The sequence below is a fragment of the Babesia bigemina genome (assembly GCF_000981445.1).
Source record: "Babesia bigemina genome assembly Bbig001, chromosome : I".
NCBI lineage: Eukaryota > Apicomplexa > Aconoidasida > Piroplasmida > Babesiidae > Babesia > Babesia bigemina.
Genome location: NC_027216.1, coordinates 722,127 through 743,034, shown reverse-complemented (window position 1 = coordinate 743,034; position 20,908 = coordinate 722,127). Strand labels below are relative to the sequence as shown.

At 54.2% G+C, this 20,908-nt stretch overlaps 11 protein-coding genes across 11 annotated transcripts; 7 read left to right on the top strand and 4 right to left on the bottom strand.

The window, feature by feature from the left end:
- Positions 1–1,063: 1,063 nt before the first annotated feature.
- BBBOND_0103280 (hypothetical protein) lies at positions 1,064–2,191 on the top strand (the record flags this gene model as incomplete). The annotated part of the gene is made up of 1 exon (XM_012910741.1): positions 1,064–2,191. The coding sequence occupies one exon, from the start codon at positions 1,064–1,066 to the stop codon at positions 2,189–2,191; it is 1,128 nt and encodes a 375-aa protein (XP_012766195.1).
- Positions 2,192–2,853: 662 nt separating this feature from the next.
- On the bottom strand, positions 2,854–3,282 carry BBBOND_0103265 (hypothetical protein, conserved; the record flags this gene model as incomplete). The annotated part of the gene is made up of 3 exons (XM_012910739.1): positions 2,854–3,053; positions 3,089–3,158; positions 3,196–3,282. The coding sequence occupies 3 exons, from the start codon at positions 3,280–3,282 to the stop codon at positions 2,854–2,856; spliced, it is 357 nt and encodes a 118-aa protein (XP_012766193.1).
- On the top strand, positions 3,005–3,223 carry BBBOND_0103270 (hypothetical protein; the record flags this gene model as incomplete). The annotated part of the gene is made up of 1 exon (XM_012910740.1): positions 3,005–3,223. One exon carries the CDS (start codon positions 3,005–3,007, stop codon positions 3,221–3,223), a length of 219 nt encoding a protein of 72 aa, XP_012766194.1.
- A 360-nt stretch (positions 3,283–3,642) lies between the features above and the next one.
- Positions 3,643–4,634, bottom strand: BBBOND_0103260 (acyltransferase family protein, putative; the record flags this gene model as incomplete). Its single annotated transcript, XM_012910738.1, has 5 exons — positions 3,643–3,756; positions 3,797–3,894; positions 3,932–4,073; positions 4,114–4,409; positions 4,445–4,634. 5 exons carry the CDS (start codon positions 4,632–4,634, stop codon positions 3,643–3,645), a joined length of 840 nt encoding a protein of 279 aa, XP_012766192.1.
- A 955-nt stretch (positions 4,635–5,589) lies between these two features.
- BBBOND_0103250 (vacuolar sorting protein 9 (VPS9) domain containing protein, putative) lies at positions 5,590–7,252 on the top strand (the record flags this gene model as incomplete). Its single annotated transcript, XM_012910737.1, has 5 exons — positions 5,590–5,629; positions 5,668–5,991; positions 6,033–6,312; positions 6,349–6,585; positions 6,622–7,252. 5 exons carry the CDS (start codon positions 5,590–5,592, stop codon positions 7,250–7,252), a joined length of 1,512 nt encoding a protein of 503 aa, XP_012766191.1.
- A 125-nt stretch (positions 7,253–7,377) lies between these two features.
- On the bottom strand, positions 7,378–8,998 carry BBBOND_0103240 (WD domain, G-beta repeat containing protein, putative; the record flags this gene model as incomplete). Its single annotated transcript, XM_012910736.1, has 3 exons — positions 7,378–7,849; positions 7,885–8,569; positions 8,824–8,998. The coding sequence occupies 3 exons, from the start codon at positions 8,996–8,998 to the stop codon at positions 7,378–7,380; spliced, it is 1,332 nt and encodes a 443-aa protein (XP_012766190.1).
- Positions 8,999–9,182: 184 nt separating this feature from the next.
- On the top strand, positions 9,183–11,039 carry BBBOND_0103230 (hypothetical protein, conserved; the record flags this gene model as incomplete). Its single annotated transcript, XM_012910735.1, has 9 exons — positions 9,183–9,279; positions 9,320–9,477; positions 9,539–9,634; positions 9,678–9,770; positions 9,807–9,891; positions 9,927–10,295; positions 10,334–10,770; positions 10,806–10,874; positions 10,911–11,039. 9 exons carry the CDS (start codon positions 9,183–9,185, stop codon positions 11,037–11,039), a joined length of 1,533 nt encoding a protein of 510 aa, XP_012766189.1.
- Positions 11,040–11,166: 127 nt separating this feature from the next.
- Positions 11,167–13,008, top strand: BBBOND_0103220 (hypothetical protein, conserved; the record flags this gene model as incomplete). Its single annotated transcript, XM_012910734.1, has 1 exon — positions 11,167–13,008. One exon carries the CDS (start codon positions 11,167–11,169, stop codon positions 13,006–13,008), a length of 1,842 nt encoding a protein of 613 aa, XP_012766188.1.
- Positions 13,009–13,429: 421 nt separating this feature from the next.
- Positions 13,430–14,881, top strand: BBBOND_0103210 (hypothetical protein, conserved; the record flags this gene model as incomplete). Its single annotated transcript, XM_012910733.1, has 1 exon — positions 13,430–14,881. The coding sequence occupies one exon, from the start codon at positions 13,430–13,432 to the stop codon at positions 14,879–14,881; it is 1,452 nt and encodes a 483-aa protein (XP_012766187.1).
- Positions 14,882–15,098: 217 nt separating this feature from the next.
- Positions 15,099–18,227, bottom strand: BBBOND_0103200 (hypothetical protein, conserved; the record flags this gene model as incomplete). Its single annotated transcript, XM_012910732.1, has 4 exons — positions 15,099–15,491; positions 15,552–15,642; positions 15,678–16,664; positions 16,732–18,227. 4 exons carry the CDS (start codon positions 18,225–18,227, stop codon positions 15,099–15,101), a joined length of 2,967 nt encoding a protein of 988 aa, XP_012766186.1.
- A 334-nt stretch (positions 18,228–18,561) lies between these two features.
- BBBOND_0103190 (CAF1 family ribonuclease containing protein, putative) lies at positions 18,562–20,553 on the top strand (the record flags this gene model as incomplete). Its single annotated transcript, XM_012910731.1, has 1 exon — positions 18,562–20,553. One exon carries the CDS (start codon positions 18,562–18,564, stop codon positions 20,551–20,553), a length of 1,992 nt encoding a protein of 663 aa, XP_012766185.1.
- Positions 20,554–20,908: the final 355 nt, after the last annotated feature.

The following is a 20,908-nucleotide window of genomic DNA, read 5'->3' as shown; positions in this document are numbered from 1 at the left end:
TTCTCCGTGTCATTGAAAGTGGCATATTGGCATGATTTTATCATACCATGTGTATTAAGTATTCCCATGACAATAGTACATGTGTCGATGTGTAGTAGGAGTTGACTGTCTCTGAATGGCTAATGGCGATGATTTCGTAAAGGGATGACGGCTGTTGCAGGATCGGCGATACGACCGTTAAAAGAATACTGGTTACACAGCTTTCAATCGCATGTCGTTTATCAATTGTAAGCTACGTGCGGTAGATAGGTCAATGCGAATTATCATCGTCCAGTTTAACTGAGCAGCTTATCTGTGAGGGTCGCTACAGCTGAAACATGTTGATGAAGTTAGGCAAATTATTTTGTCACACGATAAAAATTAAACGTTGGTTGTAACAAGTCAAAGCAACAGTTAAATGTCGTGGAATTTACTGAGAAGGTGTATCTGTTTTAATTTAACGCTACGCAACATCTGGTGAACGTAGAATGATGCGGGGGAAATTGTATTACTCTGGAAATTTGATTGAACCTTACCCAACTCATCAATTAGATATAGTTATGTTTAGTGATTAATCTTGGGCCGCTATAATTACAAAATTAGATGCAATACATCCGCCGTTATTGAAGTCATGCAGTAGGTACCATGTACACCCCGCGCCAACTTGGGATTTTGCGCAACGGAAGCTGCGATTCAGTATCATCATCAAATCAAACTGTATCAACAACTATTGTGTGGTGTCATTAAAGCATCCATATTAAATTTATGGCACTGTGTTGCGATTCCAGGTTCACCAGGATTGCCGTGCATCTACAACATCGGATTCCTTAAAACGTTTTATTTGCTCCGCCGTCTAAGGTAGCAAAGATCAGGAAGATAGGCGGTGCGATGTATTGCGTATGCGGTAAACAATGTGAAAGAAGACCCGACTCCTTTCAACTTTGGGTCAGTACTGCGTTTTTCCTCAGTGTTGGTTGATTCAATGACCCATAGCTATACAACAAGGAGTACCTGAGACGAAGATCAGGTTCGCTACATTCGTTCATAGCTGTGCAGTGGTGTTTTGAATGAAGTAGGGAGGAGGATGGCGGCGGCGAAGGTGGTTACAGAGAATTGTGAAGGGTGTAGTAAACTGTGTAGTGTATATACCGGCGGTACACGCTGCCCGAAGTCATGCCAACTATGCATACTGAAGAAGTGTGACAAAAATGACAGATGTCAATGTTATGCTTGTACCTGCGGATGTCAGGATAATGAGGATGTAAAAAAAGGAGTCAAGCAGTGCAAGGATTCAAATTGTGACGCCTGCAAAGTACTTTGTCAGAATTTGAAAGCAGAGCAGAAATGTCGATGCACTTTCTGTGACTGTGGATGTCAAGATGCTTTTAAGGAGGGAAAGCGGTGCTACGAGAGCACAAACAAAACGTGCAGCAAATGCAAGGAGAAGTGCAAAGACTCGAAAGACGGCGCTTGTATATGCTACCTCTGCAGCTGTGGATGTAATGGAGTGAATTGTCAGTGCTGTGAACGGTGTAACCCTGAGACCAGATGTCAGGGTACCGGAAAGTGCGATGCCGAGGAAGTACACGGAGAGAAGTGCCCCAAGGGGATGTGCAAACAAAAGGCTGGCTCATGCGCCGAAGTCACATGCATGTGCGATGATATGGGTATGGAAAAGCGAAAAGACCTATGCGAGTGCAAATGCAGGTGCGAACAACAATGTCCCAGAATCTTATGCGACAAAAAGAGGAGCGGTGGATCCAACGGCCAACGAGGGATATGTAATAGGTCCACCAAAGACGAATGCACCTGCGAATGCCAATGCAACTGTAATGCCTATGGCAAGTACTACGGCAAGAACGGCGACGTAGTTAGAATCTGCGATAATGATGATAATATGCACGTCTACGCCATCGGCAAATGCCGCTTCAAGTGCACAAACTGCGGCAGGCTGTGCGACCAAGATAGATGCATGAATTGGATACGTGTTATAGTCATAGGTTTGATTATTTTAGCATCCTTGTTTGTCATGCGGGCCATATTTCCCGAGAAGTTCCGCGCGATAATGACTAAAATACGTGCCACATTCGCCAGCTCGCCTGCGCATTCCGGTAGATCCCTGAATAATCTCGTCGGCCATAGAATTCCCGAGGAGACGAACGTTGACCGCTACCCCGCCTTCCATCCAAAGACATACGCTGGCTTGTCGTAGAGCGCGTACAGTGTAATATCGCAAAAGTTCTAATCTAAAAATGCAGTTGTTTCCATTGCTGCTCTTGCTTCATCATTTTTGCTTGTTGATACGATCTACAACAATTGTTTCCCGGTTGTATAAACATTTTCATTAATCCGCTTCCAATAGCATCCTTTCTCATATTGGCCTTACAGAATCATGCTTACGACTGTTTTGTTGTATTTCAATGTTAGAGCAGCGCTGTAACCGCATGGAACGCTGCTCATGACATTAGTAGCCATATATCGCAGATATCCAATAGCAGCCATGTCACGACGGTAAACTCCACATCATAGATACCTATGTACGCACATGGTCTTGATACACCATATTGCTGTTCCTCTGGGATTATACCAACATTGACGTGCACAGCGTACCCCTATGTTCCTGTCAGCCTTCAACAATACCACGCTCAACCAGTCTCACAATTTTCCACTATAAAGCGCATTACAAGGCTAAACAACGAGTCCATTATCGACATTGATCCCCTTCTTTTTTCATTTTATTTCACACGATGGATGGGCCATGATCGCAATCCCTCGTAACCAATTAATATACTAAATGCTGGCTAACATCCTACGCTTCGCACCGCACATACAGATAGATATTGTATTGCGTATAATTACAATAAGTTCGCAAATTTATGGGTGGCAGATCCACGAGGTGAAGACACCCACGGAGAAGAAGAAGCCAAATGCCGCAACGGCTGCCTTCGGAACGTTCCTGTGTGCCTTTACCCACATGTGGCTGCCGTCGCAGAAGGGCTTCCTATAGGAGTACTTGCATCCGCACATGAGTCTGGTGGCGTTGTGGCGCGGTACGTACATCACCGGCTTGAACTCTGCGCTACATAAGAGGCCTGTGATGACAACCTACGTGTGCCTTTGTGAGATCCATCGCACCACGGCTGCCTTTGCGAACGTCCACAGGAGCACCACCAGTACACCTGAACAAGCTTTGCAGCGACAGAGCCAGTTCCTCACCTGGGACGGCTTCACTTTGACGATATAAGGGTCGGTTGCTTTGCTCTCCGGCACGGGGTCATGAGGCCACCAGTTGCTCCATACCATCGTGACGATTTATTTATCCGATATATACGCGTTCGCGTGTAAAACCGCCGCGGCTACAGCCAGCGAAGAAACGGTATTCCAGGTTGGACACCCCTTTGGGCGCTCACTGACCATCAAAATGGCCTCCGTACCACATTTACTCCGACCTAAATACACACAGACCTGAAAATAAAATGGGCGCGTAAATATGTGCAATTCAAAACTCGGATGGCGTAGTGCAGCGACGGAGGTGAGAAGCCCCGCGTCACTACCTATGTCAAAGCCATTTTTGCAACGTGGCACACCCTAACTATATATTTCACGTTAGTTATTATGTGTTATGTTTCTGAATTTGCAGCGTTGCTGCCGTCGTGAACACTCTCAGTCTTCCAGCTCGGGGACCGTCTCCAACGCAGGGTTGAATGTCGGACACGCCCTGAGCGCGTCGTATATAGCCTTGCGAGTGGCGTGCTTGAGTTGCTCTACAGTCTTGCCCTGCGCGTGATTGAGGCTACTTATGCAGTTCCGGCGTTACCTCAGGGCTGATGGGCTTTCCGATGTTAATGTAAGCCAAACCCGAACCGATCAGGAAGGTGCTCTTCAGCGGCCACAGAGCTGCCGAGTTGCTGATCGCTGCGTTGCTGTGTATTCACTGTTATGGCGTGATTACCGCATGGCTGGATCTCCACGCCGTGTTCTACAGCGAACCTGAAGAACCCGTCCTTGAATTCCTGTAAGACTCCGTCCCGGCTGCGTTTACCCTCTGGGTACACGCACAAGTTGAATCCTTGGTCCATGGCATCCTTGCAATCCTGCACGCATCTGAGCTTTGCATCCATATACACAACGCACCTTCATCAGTTTCCCGACACTGTCGCGAACCGGTATTTTCCTGTCGTTCGCCTTGTCGTACATGAACTTAATAGCCAACTGTCCACTGAGACCCATCATGAGTCGTGTGGTGGGAATCTTGTGGAGGGAGTCCTTGTACGTGCAAACCAACGGCAGCTTCATGCCGATGTGGGTGACCAAAAACGGGTCAGAGGACGAGAGGTGGTTGAACATGTATATGCGCTGCTTCTTCTTATAGTCCTCCGGCAGGTCGTTGAGCATTACGCACTTCCATGAGCGGTTGAACACAAATCCAACTGCGAAGGATGACGGGTGGCGGTAAGGCACCTACTTAGATTAAAGCAGGTGAAGAACATCCAGTTTGTGACCTTGACGACCGCCGGCTTGTTCCATAGGTACACAGGGAACACTAAACCGACGTATAACGTTATGACGAGAACGGACGTCAGGTATGTGACCAGACATATAGAGTAGAAAACAAACGACCGCGCTAGTTTCCTAGCGTAATCGACGGCCCCCATGATTCCCAATACAATGAAAAAAATACACACATATGTGTTTACTGGGTTAGCTGCTCGGGCGTCAGTTCATGTGGTTGTGTAGCGGGGCTTCTAGGGCGTTCGAGCGTAACGGGTTCGTTAAGCTCCACGGCTGTCAGTTCTATAGAATGCTAGGAATTCTGAAGCCTCTATTGTGTGGTTTCTGTCATTCCTTATGACGCATTTTAGACAGCCGACATTTCTGAGTAGACATACACACCGTTTGTTGTTAGTGTTTGGCAATTGTTGCGATAGTATCACTTTGCTAGACGGCAGTAAAAGCTCTCCGGCCTTACACACTAAAGTTTCTCAGCGACAGAGATAGCTGTTTGTCGCCTGGCATTTTAGCTCTTTGGCCTGTTGTCGGACCTGCTACCTTTAGGCTGTCCCGGTCTGGTTGAATTAGGATTGATTTGTATTACAATATATTCAAGTGTGTGCGTACGTGTAATGACACGTTCAGCGTGTTTGATATATATACAATGGCTGTGGAATTATGAACGTTGACACGGCATAGTTTGATATCTATCGGCCTCCTTAGGGACCGAAACAAGCTCGCCAAACCTTTACAAATACACATACTAGATTCACATAACGGTATTCACGTAGTCGACGCGCATTGCCGATTCTGAACATTCCTCATCGCGGTCACACACATTGCCGTGTATCACCCCGAGTCGGCCGTATGATCCGACATACCCTGATCCTACACCCACTTGCCGTTTGTACACCTATGCATAATCAGTAGCGTAACTCTGTGGATCTAGATAATATTTCAGTTGCCTTCCATACCGTGATTTGACGACCGTGTTGGCAGTGAAGCCATAAGTCGTCACCAACTTATGCAAATCCGAACCATCACCGCACGCTAATAGCCTATAACGATGGTTGCCATCTGCCTGTGACTAGTGAGCATTTGGCGCTGTTTGCGGTCACAATGGAATTCCCTACCTCGATGGACGAGGACTCCGCCACCGGTAAGACTGAGCGGCAACCTTCCAATAGATCAACGCAGAGCTCGTGACCATCAGCCCACGAGATTCCACGGCGGAGGATATCGCATTGGATGACAAAGTTGGCTACGTAGTGCCCAGCTTCGACATTGCAAATGACGGCAACTCGGACGACTTCTCCGGGGTGTTCTCAGGCGGCGCCAGCGACATCGCCGATGACCACCTCGATGTCACCCCTAGCAACCGTGCCAACGATGTCGCGCATTCGGATTTCTCCACAGTCCCGCTGGGCGTGAGTCCCGCCAAGTACGAGCTCCTGGACACCCCTGCTGCGAGGTGTGAGGGCATGTCTCCCCTCCCCTCGCTCATATCGGAAAACGACAACGGTAAGAAATAAGTATTTGACTTGTGGTTAAACACGGCCCAGATTCCCAAACAATTGTGAAAAACTTGACCCCCTACAACCGGTTCCTGGATCGTTTGAAACATGCGTCCTGTGTCGACATCATTCGCGCCGTGAAGGGGGTGATGGCGATGCTGCCGGGCAAGATGTCTCGAGCCGATGCGGCAGCTGTGGTGCACAACTTCATTGACATCTATACACCCCGCCTGCTGGCTACCGCACCTTTCGCCTCCCTCCCCGACGAAGAGAGGGCGATGTCGGCCGAATTCTTCGAGAAGTTCACCATGCAGAAGCTCTATCCACAGTGAGTTGCTATTGGATCCATCTAATAAATGTATAGGTGCTACAGCATGGATCCCAAAGACCGTATAGAGGACGAACGGCTCTGGATCAAGATGAGGTGCCTGGACTGGGTTGAACCCAAGCATCTCGAAGTGTCGTCATCGGTGGACGTTGATCTTCTGAAGGATGCGCAGGAACAGCTCAACCACATATCGCGTTTTAAGGCGCCGCGCGACAAGATGGTTGCGATTTTGAACTGCTGCAGGCTGGTTGTGCATGCCCTTGAAGGCTCTAGGTGGGTTTCGAATTTGACGCATCCATGATGCCGCAGCAACAAACCAGCGTCCGCAGATGAGACTCTACCGCTGCTGATCTATGTCACAGTACGCGCCAACCCCCATGAGTTGTGGTCCTCGATCGAGTTCATCCAGCACTTTCGGCACCCGAGCCGCCACATTGCCGAAGAGGCATACGGCTTCACTCTGCTCGTGTCCGCCGTGGAGTACATCAAGTCCATCGGCTCCACAACGTGCTTCAAGATGGACCCGGAGGAGTTTAACAGGCTGTTCACGGCTGCGCAGGAGCCCTACCTGTCGCGCTTACAGAAACTGCAGGAGGCGGAAAATCAGGTGCAGCACAGCACCCCAGCCCCCTCTGGCGCCCTTGTTGGCGCGGAAGATTCGGTTCTAGCGCGCCTCAAAAGGATCGCGCAGCCGGCGTTAATGTTCAAAACGGCGCTGTTCAAAAACCTGGCGAGCAGCGAGATCCGGGAGACGTTGGACCTGCTGTCCGGGCTGGAGACTTACATGGTGGACATACCGCTCATCTTCAAGCCGGACGACGACCCAGCGCCGGATTCGGCGGCTATCCTGAGCGACTGGCGCGCCCTGACCGCGATGCGCACAAATGCGCTTGAGACTGTCGGCAAGGCGAAGGCAATTCTGTCCAAGCTGGCTCAGTGAGTCGGCCAGGGCAGCGTCCGCGCGCCGTTATCGTACACAAACTATAGAGCGCATGTCGCTGCACGCCACGTAGCACTAATCTGCCCAACATTAGCGTAATGGTTTGGTCGTGCACGTGGCGCATCTCAATCGATGTTAATGCACTTGAAGATGTTGAACCCGTCCGCCGACGTCGATATCGCAACTCCGGGTATCTGACGGTGGAACATGACTTCGGTAATTTCCGTTTGCCCCATGTGCAAAAACATGAGCTGTTGGGGTATGTTCTGGCCGTTGTCCGAGGCTTCGGCCGCCGTTTCGCTTTCCACGGAGAGGTCCCAGATGGAGACGGAGTCGTCCCTGGAGCTGGCGATGCACACCGCCGGGTCAGTTGGGTGCCACGCGATGCTGGTGATGGCCTGGTTGTGCCACGAGAGCTTAGCCATGTGCACGTCGCTGAAGCGCAGGTCGAATACCGTCCCCGCTCCCGTTTCGTCCCCCGTTGCCAAGAGGTTAGTTTGGCTCGGGTTCCACGCTATCGAGTTGACGTCCGTGATGTCGCCGTCGCAGACGCGTATGACCTTCACATTATCCTTCGGCGCTCGCGCGTCGTGTATCCTGCGACGAGATGTGTGGCAGCTGTGTGCCCATACCTGACATAGCCATCACAGCACGCCGATGCGAACACGTGCTCGTCCACAGGGCTCCACTGTATATCTTCCACGGACTTGGGCGCGTTGAAATAGCGCAGATGGCTCCAACCGGCGTCTACGGGGTTCCACATAACGATGGCGCCCGCACAGTCACCGGTGGCCAAAGCGCCGGTTGTGGTGGGGCTCCATCCAACTGCGTAGCCCTCCTCCTCATGCAGCTCGCAGGTGTAAACGGGCTTGCCCTTTTCCATGTGGTGCTCCGATCCCTCCTGGTCGAGCCTTGCGCGGTGCGCGTCGACGTCCCAGATGTGCGCTTTGCCCGTGTCGGCCATGGTGCACACCAGCCGGTTGGACTGCGGGCAGCACCTGATGCGATTAACGATTCCCGGGTGGCGCAGGCTGCTGCACTTTAGCACGCATGCGGAGTCCTCGTCGTCACTTTCATCCTCCGAAAGTTCCATGCCTTCGTTGTTGGATAGGTTGGACCACTTCATTACGTGGACGGCCGCCTCCTTCTTCGACCTGTCGTCCGGCTGCGTTCCTGCGACGACGTAGCATTGGTGGGGGAACTGCACGCGGCACGCGCCGAGCTCATCCGCCATGATATCGAACGAAAGGCAGGGCCAGTCCACGTTTATGGTGTGGAGCATATCGTAGCAACCGGGAGCGACTTCCAGCACCTCATCTGTAAATTTAGGTTAGCAACATCGCAACATTTGCGCGCATTAAACATCCATTCCACGCAGCAACGAAAATACCATGTATGCGTTAACAGCGCCAGAGGCACAACTTCACTGCAATAACCGAATTGTTCACCAAAGCAATGATATACATAAAAAACAACCATAATTAACGAACAACGAAAGCACTGCTTGTGTATCTGCTTCGATCCCACGTGTTTGTTCGCAATCCCATCAAGCAACTACAGAGTTCACCAACCTTCTTTGAGCGGCCGAATGTCCTTGGTCCACACCAGAGGCGCCTTCGTAGTCCCCGACTCGGTTTCTGATACGGCATCCTGACTGCCGTCAGACATCTGCAACTCCTTGGCGTAACCAGCCGGTTTCCTTACCTCCGTGTCGCTGTTAGTTGCCATCTCATTGGATCCTTCCATTCCGCTCATGCTGCAGGTCTTGCTTCAATTTATAGAATGAGATTCCGCCGAACCAGGAGTGTTGGCTCACCAGCGTTGGCGCGCCGATGTCACTGCCCGAGGAGCGCGGCCGGCAACCACATATGCGTCCGCCGTGCCGGCTGAGTCGCAGAGCTTACACATTGGTCGGACAAAGCTTGTAACGATGGATGTCGCTACTCTGAGCTGCTCAGTGCAGCGCGTCAACGCTTACCACTTCACGTACAACCTACACATGAAGTACAAGCAGGCCGAGTGGAACAGTACGTTACGCCGCCTTCAGGCAGCCAATATGCGCCGCAGTCGAGAAGAGCTTCTCCGACTTCGAGCAGCTGCAGGAAAGCCTTGTCTTTCAGGAGTTCACCGATGTGCCGCTGCTCCCTGACCTCCAGCTCTCCGGCAGCCTTGACCCTATGGGCGACGTGTACAATGCCGAAGTGGCAATAGAGAAGTTCATACAGGTAATGCGAACTCTGTGATGCGTACAGAACGCATCGTCAACCTCAGCTACATCGTTTTCAGGAGGTATTGCGTCGTCCAGACACCAGGTCCTGCACGGATGTGTTGATTTTTTGCGACCTTCTGCGTCACCTGCAGAGCGCCCCGCCACCCGTTTCCGTGAGTTATCGTTACTATTTTTTTCTCGGCAATCGCATTGCAGGCTACTCTGCTGACCTCAACCCCCGCCTCCCACCTGGCTGTTTCGGACGTGGGCAACCTGGAAAATGAGGGGATCATGATCGTTGCCTACGAGGTTTGTTCCTCCACCCATGGCGTTCACGCGCTGCAGGAGAAGACGGCGTTAAGCAAGATCGGCCGCATGTGGTCACTAATTGAGCCGGACGTGCTGGGTGCAGTGCGTGTGTTCAAAATGGGTAGGGTTGAGCTGTGCAGCGCTAACGGCGCGCAGGTGCCAACGTCACGGACGAAGTCACCAAGGTTTCGGAACAGCTGTTCCACCACAAGGTCCGCGCGATCAAGTACATGCCGGAGACCTCCACTCTGGTCGTCGCCAAGGATGACGGTTATGTGGGCATATATCGCATGGAGAACCAGTGGACGGAGTTCGTCAGCATCAGCAGCCTAGCGCTGCACTCGGGGCCCGTGTTGTCCTTGGACATGATGAAGCACCTGGGTTTCACGAGCGGCTACGACGACACCATCCGGTGCTTCGACGTCACGCTGCCGAAGACCGTGAGTGGCGGGAAGCTGACCAAGCGCCTGAACGGGGATAAGCTGCTGGCCTCCGCGGTAGCGCCACCCCGAACGATGCTAATCGGTGAGTTAAATGAGTGCCGTCTCGTATTGGCTGCGCAGGAACGTCCAGCAACAAGATTTACACCTATTACATGATGGACGAGCTGCCCGTGTTTGTCGACAGCTGCGAGGTGCCGCCGCCGATGAACATCAGGAAGATCCACTGCACGTCCAGCAACGTCATCGTCGCGCACGGGAACTGCGTGTCGTGCTTCAGGTACTCCCGTTCGCCGCTGGACACGATACGCGAGCTTAAGAGGCCCAAGGGTTCGTCGTTGCCTCCCGTGCCCAGGGAGATGACCGGGATCGGCTTCCAGAGGGAACCGTCACCCGCCGTACCGTCAGAAACGCAGTCCAACACCGCCACCATCTCTTTTCCGATGTCCATCCGTTCCGCGCAATTCTCGGTGAACACCAGCACCAGCAGCTTTTCGACCTACCAGGTCTACGATTTCGCGTTCCGGCCGCAAGCCAAGCAGCTGCTGGTAGCTTACGACGTGAGTCGCAGCCGATACCGATTAACCGTTTGCAGGAGGTCGTCGCCATCTGGTGCGTCGCCAGGGGTGTGATGCTGTACTCTTGGTACGCGCATCGCCACGCGGTACGTCATTACCTCATACCGTCCAAATGTGTGCAGCAAGTTCACGTATTGCGAGTTCTGGAGCCCGAAGGATTGGTGGTGACTGGCGGCTCGGATGGCGAGGTGCGTATCTGGCGTCTGCCTGATCCATCCCTGCTGATTCTGGGTAAAGCTGTTCTCGCCTGAGCACCGCGACTCGCTCGTTTACCACCGCCTATCTCGCCGCTAATAGCGACATCATCCAAGCAGAACCCTTTCAAATTTGACGTGTTCGCAGTGCCCTTTTCGGCTTATACCGCGCTTCTGTCCCGCAATGAAGGTGCACTGGGTCACTCGATTATTAATATATAGTATCATCGCCACGTTCGTGGGCCCCTTCTACGACAACTGGAGCAGCACTGAGAAGTATCTGTACCGGCAGGGTGCGTACATCGATGCATGCGTGACAGCGCCGCCCGAGTCGGCGGTGCAGGACACGTGGTACTGCGAGGAGCAACGCCAGAAGCTGAGCTTGCTGCTGCCCATCAGTCGGGTGGCCGAGTGCTTTCTGAGCGTCGTTATCGGCATTTTCATGGACCACGTCGGCCCGCGGCTGACGGCGGTGGTCGGCGTGGTGCTGCGCGTCATCGGCTGGACGTTGATGGGCTTCGCGGTGAGCGCGAAGGGCGGGCTGATTGCCGCGTTCTTCATCACCGGGCTGTCCACCAACTTCATCGTGTTCCCCGCGTTGACCATCGGGATGTACAACGAGCGCTTCCGATATGTATCTGTGCTCGTCATCGGCATGTTGGGCGGCTTCGCGTCGATGCTGATGAAGCTGAAGCTGATGATGCTGGAGTACGAGTTGCTCACGCCGCAGCAGCTCAACTACCAGTATACGATAGTGTTCATCATACCGTCGCTGCTGCTGTGCATCTTCTTCATGCCCGGCAAGCTGGAAAGCGTCAACGCGCCAACGACGAAAGCACTCGCTCCGGATGCACCCACATCGGATCTACCAACAACAGAAGCGCCCACTACGGAAGCGCCTGTGACGGATGCGCCAACATCGGATGCACTCACGACAGAAGTGACTACGACGGATGCGCCAACATCGGATGCACTCACGACAGAAGTGACTACGACGGATGCGCCAACATCGGATGCACTCACGACAGAAGTGACTACGACGGATGCGCCAACATCGGATGCACTCACGACAGAAGTGACTACGACGGAAGTGACTATGACGGAAGCAATCACGACAGAAGTGACTACGACGGATGCGCCAATGGCAGAAGTGCCCACTCCTGAAGCACCCACATCGGATGCACCCACATCGGATGCGCCAACGCCGAAGGTGAAAGACATTGCCGAGACCACAACTGCAGTGGACGGCACGTCAATCAATATGATACTGGACGACCTGGTCCAGGGTGCTGATGTGAATATCGACATTGCCGAGTGCCACGCCGAGAAAACCCCGTCGGACGCGACTGCGGCGCCCCAGTGGACCGTGAAGGGGCTGCTGTACACGCTAACGCGCAAGGAGGTGATCGCGTCGCTATTGTACTTCGCGTTCAACTTCAGCAGCATCACCTACGTGCAGCAGACGCTGACCCTGATGCACAAGGATAACCCGCAGCTGGTCACGCTGAGCGAGTACATGATCCAGCTGTCGGCGGTGCCATGCCTGGTTTTCGCCGTGCTCTACATGTACGTCGACCCCATCTGGATCCTGATCGCCATGAACTCCGTGGGGATACTGATGCACCTGCTCCTAACGAGCTCGAACTACTACGCCGGGGTGTTCCTCTGCATCGCCATCATGAGCACGTACAGCATCATCAACACCCAGGTCTACAACTACCTGGACAGCGTGTTCGATGCGACCTACATGGGCTCCATCGTCGGCGCGCTCAACACGATGTGCGGGATATGGATGCTCTCGCAGGCGCTGATCGTGGAATCACTGATGAGCCAGAAGGCAATCATTGTAACGACGAGCATCATGGCAGCGTTGCGGCTGGTGTTCCTGGCGCCCTTCTGCATATTCGTCGCGCTGCGCTTGTGGGATAACGCTGCGGAAAGCGAAGAAAGTTGCCCAGGCGTTGTGAGCCCGAAGGTTGTGGCGAGTGTACCACTGGAAAGCGTCGCGGAAGGCATCGTTCCGTAAGCTGACTACGCGGCTACGCGTTATGTATCGCATACATCGTTTGTGTGGGCCGCATAGGCGCCACGGAACGCGTAGCCTAGACACATCGGCCCTCATGAGGGCGGCGGTCTGCGACACACCACCTGCAACAGAAACAGCGATGCGCAAGAGCAGTTAATAATATCAGTGCGCTTCGTGTATCCGGAATTCACTGGCCGGTAGTTTTTTCTTTGTTATAGCAGTCGGGCGAAACCGCGACGGTGCCGCTGTAGGAGGGTCGGCGAGTTGCTGCCCGGGTGTTCCTAGCCAAGCGGCTGCATGATTTTTATTCCCGTTGCACATCCCGAAAAATTTTACGCAGGCATGTGGCTGCTAATTAGCTAGATTAGCTGCCGTTTTTTCGAAACACAGGGTTGAGTACTCCGACCACCCTCTGGAAAGGATGAAGATACGTTGGTCTGTGCGCCTGGCGCTCTACGCCGCCGTCACGATCTTCGTGAGCGCGTATTACGACTCGTGGAGCGCGACGACGACCATGCTCGTCCGCTTCGGCGTGTACCGGGATTCTTGCCCGCCGAGCGATGAAGGCGAGCAGGCCCAGGGGCCGGTGCAGTGCGAGGAGCAGCTGAAGAGGTTGAGCGGGTTGCTCAGCGTGTTCCGCATCTCGGAGTTCGTCACCAGCATCGGGACTGGAGTTTACATGGATCTCCTGGGTCCGAGGATCTGCATCATCACCGCCATCGTGCTGCGTGTTGCCTCCTGGATGCTGCTGGCGTACATGCCGCACTACAACTCGCTCATGATCCTGGCGTGCGTGCTGTGCGGCCTTACGGTCAACGCCGTGGCGTTCCCCGTCTACACGGCGGCGCGCTACTGGCCTGCGTACCAGGACATGGCGATGTGCATCATCTCCGCCTGCCTGTCGATCGGCTGCTTCTACGTCCCGGTCATGAACCTCATCATGTCGCTGATGCCCGGAGCGGACCTGCCGACGTTCGTGTACGTGAAGCTGCTCATCACGCACCTGCCGTGGTTGCTCGTCTCCATTGTGATCTTCCCCAACAACGTCGCGCGGGACATCGCGTCGAACATGACCCCCGCGATGGCGGACAAGAACACGGAGATGGAGGTGAAGGAGGAGACGCCGGACGACTCGGCGTGGAACTTCAAGACCTTCCTGCGCTACATCGTGCATCCCGAGATCCTGGTGCTCAGCGTGGTCTTCGTGCTGAACTGCGTCTCCCTGACCTTCGCCCAGGAGTCGTTCACGCAGATCTACATCAACAACCCGGTCGCTGAGAACTTCAACGGCGTCATGCTGCCGCTCTCGTTTCTCTTCTCGCTCATGTTCATGTGGGTGATCAACAGGTACGGTGTGGTCGTGGTGATGCTGGGCCTCAACGTCGTCTCCATGGCGATGCACGCGTTCCTGCTCAGCAGCGAGACCGTCACCAGCATCTTCGCGAGCATTTGCATCTCGGTGACCTTCAGCGGGTTCATCACGTTCTTCTTCATCTGCCTCGAGCACATCGTGGACATCAAGTACTCCGGCAGCATGAAGGGCTACCTCACGACGGTCGCCGGGGTTACGCTGGCCATTAACCCGCTGATAAACTACCTGATCGCGACGTACGGCGGCATGAACGGGTGGCAGACGGCCTTCATCGTCATCAGGACGGCGATGATCGCCCCGCTGCTGTGGTTGATGAGGCGCGAGAGCATCCGCAGGCGCTCGGGCGCGATTGCCTCACACACTGAAGGGACCAGCTCTTCGTCGATGGAGGCATCGGGCAAGTCTTGTGACAATGCCAACCCCGATTCCGTGGCCGAGGAGGACATTCTGCCCGTCAGCATCAAGCTGTTGCCGGGGGCTTCTGTCCCGCTCAGTGCCTGACGAGGCAGCAAAAGCGCTCGAGTCGAGTTGCATCACGATTGGATTTGAGATGGGTTTATCTTGCGCGCAGTGTTACGCGCCAAGGAGGATTTTTATTACCAGGTTTATGTTGCTTGGCAAATGACATGCCAACCACAGCACAATGTAGATTGTGGCCCATGCGCCAATCAAGTTAGTTAGTAAGTCAAGGCTGATGACAACGCAGTGCGAATGGTAGTCACCGGTGGCGTGCGAAACTGCACATCTCTACGAACGTGCCAAGGGCGCTGTACTTGGCATCGTTCGACAGCAACAGGAGCCTCTCGTACACGCGTGTCATGTTGTGCTCAAAAGTGGCACTGAATTCGCCGAGTTTTGGAACCACGACCCCGTAGTCCACATCGCTGCTGCCGTTGAATGCGCAATAGCACAGGGTGGCGAACTTCAGGGAGGCGTCTGCGCACTGCAGCAGCGGCTCCAACACGTGACGCTGGTCGAGGAAGCAGTTTAGAGCGACGTGCGAAAGGTACTGATCATGTGCCGCCTTTATCTCGTGGAACGTGCCGGTGTGCCCCAGGACGGCGCGCATTTGCCTGCAAGACCCCTCCACCACGCACTGTTGTATGTAGGACTGCAGGGCAACCATGAACGCATACATACGCCATCGCATACACGTCACTCTGCAACAAACGGAGGGCAGCTTGGAGGCCTTCCCATTTACCCCGAACCGCCTCATCAGTGGGTGGAGGTGGCACAGGCTCTCGAGGCCGTAGACGCAGCGACTGCGAAACATATTTTCACATTGGGCGAAACATACCGAATAAGTAATATAAACTGGAATACGCTGTTGTAGCAGAGCATTGTCGGCAGGTCCAGCAGTATGGTGACGGGCCATGCGCAGCAGTAGGCCATGGTGGCGTGGATCCAGTCGTTGATCCCGCTTTCGAACTCCAGCATGCGCAGCCCGGGCAGCTCCTTGTGAAAATCCTCGTGGGTCGGCGGGCCGTCAATCTCCCCCAGGGGCGCTATGTCGTACGCTGCCATGCACCCCAGGTAGTCCCAATCTGACACCCGAATCGCGCAGTTCCGTTTCAACACACTCGTTGTTGCGCCACCTGCACTCCCATCACCGTTGTAGGACATCAGCCCAAGGTACGCGTCGCCGAATTCGTGCGGCAGCAGGTGGGACGTGTCCAGCACGTCGGTCTCCAAGATCAGGCTGTCACCCGAGGCCGGGTGCTGAAGTTCCGCGTAGAGACGTTTGCGAGTCATTTTGAGCCTAACTATGAACTGGAAATCGAGCCTGCTTCCGTCAGTGAGGTTGAACCTGTGTTGGCCCTCGTTGATGCACAGCATCCCGCGCTGCGCCTCGGCCATTTTGGCCCCGCCGACGAACGCCGACACGCAGTCGCCGACGAGCTTCACTGCACCCTTGACCAGGATCGACTCGTCGTCACTCGCAACGTTGTCATAATCCACCACGAACTCCACGGCGAAGTAGTCTCGCAAAACGGCGGGCAGCCCCTGATCAAGTGCAGTGGAACTCAGCCGCACGGGGTCCACCGTGCACTGCACCACCACGGCGAACCTGCAGAACCTGCCCAAAGTCTTGCCGCGCATTTTCTCCTCGGTATACATGTAGGCAGCCTCCAGCTGGCTCAGCTCCAGCCGCAACCCGCACTCGAACCCGTTGGCCACGTGCACGCGGTTCTCGAACCAGACAGCTGAGGCCTCCACCGATCCCGAGATGGGCTCCTCCAGCCGTTTTTCGCTGACGTTCAGCACAAGTTCATTGTCGATCCACCTGCAGTGTAATAGCTGGGCGGCATCACGCAGCATCAACTTACGCAGTGTCTCTGCAGAGGACGAACCGCCGACGGCTCATGTTGAAGTGATATGTGCGCTGTCGGAAATCGAACATCGGTTTGCCTGCACGGCTGCGTGCGACACTGCCGCCTTGCGTGATAGCGAATGCATCCTCATTTTTGTCGTTGTGACCGCCGTTCATCTCAGCTGGATCGGTGTCCATACAATCTGCAGCAGGCGGGTCTGCGCGACTGGAAGGAGCGCTGTCCAATTTGTATGACATCATGCTGCGCACCTTCTGCTTGAGGTCGGTGCAGGACGCCAAGTTACGCGGCGTTTGCATGGTGAACCACGATCTCTCCATGAGGTCGTCGTAGAGGTCGTGGTGGCCCAGGAAGTATACGTGCCTGAAGGTATCAATTAAGGCAGATACGTCAACAGTTTCGTTCACGTAAATCCAGAATGCCCTGGCAACCCAAATGCGATATTTTTCGATGGCCTCTTCGAATGCCGCCGCGGAATCACAGTTGCTCTCCCAATCGTCGAAAACATGTCGGCACTGCGCCTCCAACTGACTTTCGTTGCCGTACCGACGAATGAGCATGCGCACGGCTTTACCCAAAAAGAGGATTGATTGCCACGTCTGATATGAGCATACCGGCCACTTGGGCTCCCCTGTACTCAGGTAGAACACGAATGTCCACTCGAATTCAGCAGCCTTATCACTCACATTCTGACGTAGGTGCTCATAACCGAAGCTACTGCTGATATCCCCATGCGGTGCGTGTCCACCAGAAGCACCGGTGTCAGGAGTGGTTCTTCGGCGGCACACCAAAAACTCGTCGTGGTGATTCGAAAGCTGGCCATTGCAGATCCATTTCCTCAGCTGCTTTTTGAAAAGGTTGAGGCACCGGTTGTAGAGCGACTGCCGCACTTTGCGCACGGTGGCTCCGCCTGCCGTGGACTGCAGCATGCACAGCATCTCGTCGACGCGCAAAACTCCCGGTTTGCGCTCGTCTACCTTACGCTGAACCATGTCACGATATGTTCGCACAATGCTCGCCAGTGCTTCAATTATCTGCTTCTGCTCGGCCATGAGCAACGACAGCGTACTGAGCGGTAGGCACGGGTCAGCCAGGACTGTTTTTTCGACGGTGACCAGGTGCGATCTATACTCTTGCAGGTACTCCTCGATACCGGCGCACATGGCGCCCAAATAGTTGCCACGGTATTCCGGCACGCAATCTGATTCCTTCGTCTGGGCGTCGCCGCGTGCCTGGCCACGGACTTTGACGCCACTGCGCCTATTGCGATATGCCACATCGTCCCCCAAAAGTAAGGAGAGCGTGTAGTTGTGCTCTGCATCCTTCACGGATCTCACAAAATCTTCCAGGCAGCGGTATTTGTAACCGATTGCCACGATCGAGTTGACGACACTGCGTTCGGCGTGCAATATCCCTTGACACCCGTCGGCAACGGCGAATCCACCGCCTTCTCCGGGTTTCGCTACTATTAGCTCGCCGGGGTGACCGGCCAAGGCCATCAGAATGTCGTGGAACATCTCGATACGATATCACCTTACGACGTATCGGCCTGTAGACACACTGAGAAGGTGGACGTCACATTCTGACTGCCAACTTAGTGTGCGTTGACAATGACCATAATGTACATATTTGAAGGTGTATAACTCCAGTGTGTAGCAGCAGCGGGCTATATCCTTCCTGATACGCTGCGGCACCAGCAGGGTGTAGTCGCCTGCGATTCACGATAAAGGCTGCGATTCAGTATCTCGCACTCTTGTATAATGCAGTAAAATGCTCTCGTAGTGGAAGTAAGGATAATTACTCATCAGGTTGTTATGTAAAGGCAGAAGTCAAGTGGTTGCGCGCTGTGAGATGTATGCTTCGGCGAAGCTCCTGGCGACGGGCGCCACTGGTAGCTGCTGCGTAGAATTGGATGCGATTCGCGCTCTGAATACGATAAGGCATGTCTATTGTTGGGATTCCTGGTCGTATGCTGCCTTAAATGCGAGGTGCCGCCGGCAGGAGCGCTGTTACAGCGTCCTCAACGATGCCAATGCATCGTCAAACGCTATCACTGGCATGCTGTTGCAGCGGAGGCATGGGCATTCAGCAGTACCATATCGCAGGAATAGTGCCCATGGAGTGAAACGATCTTTCTCCAGCGCGGCAACCTCCAGGTTGACGTGGAAGGACCACGTGCAGGAGGCACGCTCTGCTCTCCGAACGTGCGATTTCGTGGCTGTTGACGTGGAATACACGGGTTTGCACCTCAAGGATGATCGTTTCGTGGGATTGGAGAAGTGCTATGAAGCGCATGCCTCTGGCGCCAAGCAGTTCGTGCCCTGCCAAATAGGTCTGACTGCAGCCAAGTATCTGGGCAAGGGGGTGTGGAAGATCACCCCTACCTCCGTGTACACAATACCGTCGTCGAACAAGTTTTTCCAGGTGAGCACGAGCACGCTGCAGTTCCTCAAGGACAACAACTTCGACTTCAACAGCTGGATCCGCCACGGCGTGGAGCACCTCACGCCGGCCGAGGAGCGCGATCGGAAGGCCAGTATCGAGCTGCGCATTAAAGAGCTCGACCAGCTGGTGAACAGCGCACCTCCTGGTACGCCAGCGGCAGCCGTGGAATTCGACCTATCCTCCCTGACGGCGGAGGACCGGTCGGTAGCCGAGGACGTCATCGGTCGCATTAAGGATTGGATTCGCAGCGGGGATAACAACCCCCTGGAAATCGAACTAGACAGCGCGTTCCAACGCCTGCTCATGCACACAATCATCGGCCAGCAGTTCCCTGAGGTCTACAGCCATTCAGCCCGTCGGGGCGACGAGAAGGTGATCTGCATCTACAAGTCGCAGGTCGAGTTGTACAAGCAGCAAAAGCTGACGCTGCAGGCTGAACTGGCACGCATCGACGAGGAAATCGGTGTGAGGGCGCTATTCGACGAAATATCGCAGCACGGGAAAATCCTTGTGGGTCACAACTGTTTCTACGACATGCTGCACATCTACCAGACCTTCTACGGCGAGCTGCCGGAGTCCGTGGAGGAGTTCCGCAAGCTCTGGACTGATAAGTTCCGAAACACGCTGGACACAAAATACATCGCCGAGTTCCACGACGCCGTGGCATCGACGCAACAGTCGTCCACCCTGAAGGGCCTGTTCGACCACATGTGCGCGACTGAGCCCACTGCACCAGGCGGAACCACCATCTCCGTCCATCCGCTTCCCGGCACTTCGTGGGTGCTGCCGCCGGCGGTGCTTCCGCTGTTGGCGAAAACCGGCACGCCGGCGGAGATATCGGCCGACTCCTTCAAGACCGCCGACGGAAGCGCCACGGTCATGCAGTCACACGACGCTGGATACGACAGCTTCATGACCTGCGTGCTGTTCGTGTTGCAGAGCGGCCGCATCCTCCGGTCCAAGCACGCGAATTGGGATAAGCTATGTGCGTCGTCGCCTGACGGGTCCCTCAACGCCCTTGCGCTGCTTGAGCACATCGGGCCGTCCACCAACTGCATCCGCCTGGTGAAATCGCAGCCAAATGCAATAAACCTGGCCACCAACCGCGAGGGTAACATGGACCGGTACTTTCTGATGACGGGGTACCCCAACTCGTGGAAGAAGTGGGACATCATGAAGGTGTGGTCGCCCCTGTGGGTGTCCGTCAGCGTGATCGACGACACCTCCTGCTGGGTGATAGTGAAGAACGACGAGGACATCCGCAACATTAACCTGATCTATCGCATGATGAAGAACCCGCAGTTCAGGCTCGAGACGTATGAGCAGTCGCGAAGCAGGAAGCCGGGCACAGACGCTACTCTCACACCCGTCGCGTCGGATGACCGGAAGTGTATCTGACAGCAGGAAGCTTGCAAGTGGCAATACTGTCACACTCGCCACTTCGGATGACCAGAAGTGTATCTGACAGCAGGAAGCTTGCAAGTGGCAATACTGTCACACTCGCCACTTCGGATGACCAGAAGTGTATCTGACAGCAGGAAGCTTGCAAGTGGCAATACTGTCACACTCGCCACTTCGGATGACCAGAAGTGTATCTGACAGCAGGATGCTTGCCAGTGGTAGCACTTGTTGTTGGACATTGCTCTGAAATAAATATCTGGTGCATTATATTACGGTCATACCACGAACACTAACATGCTATTGCATGGACGGTAATAGCTGTTTCAACTACACATCGCATGTTGACGTGATA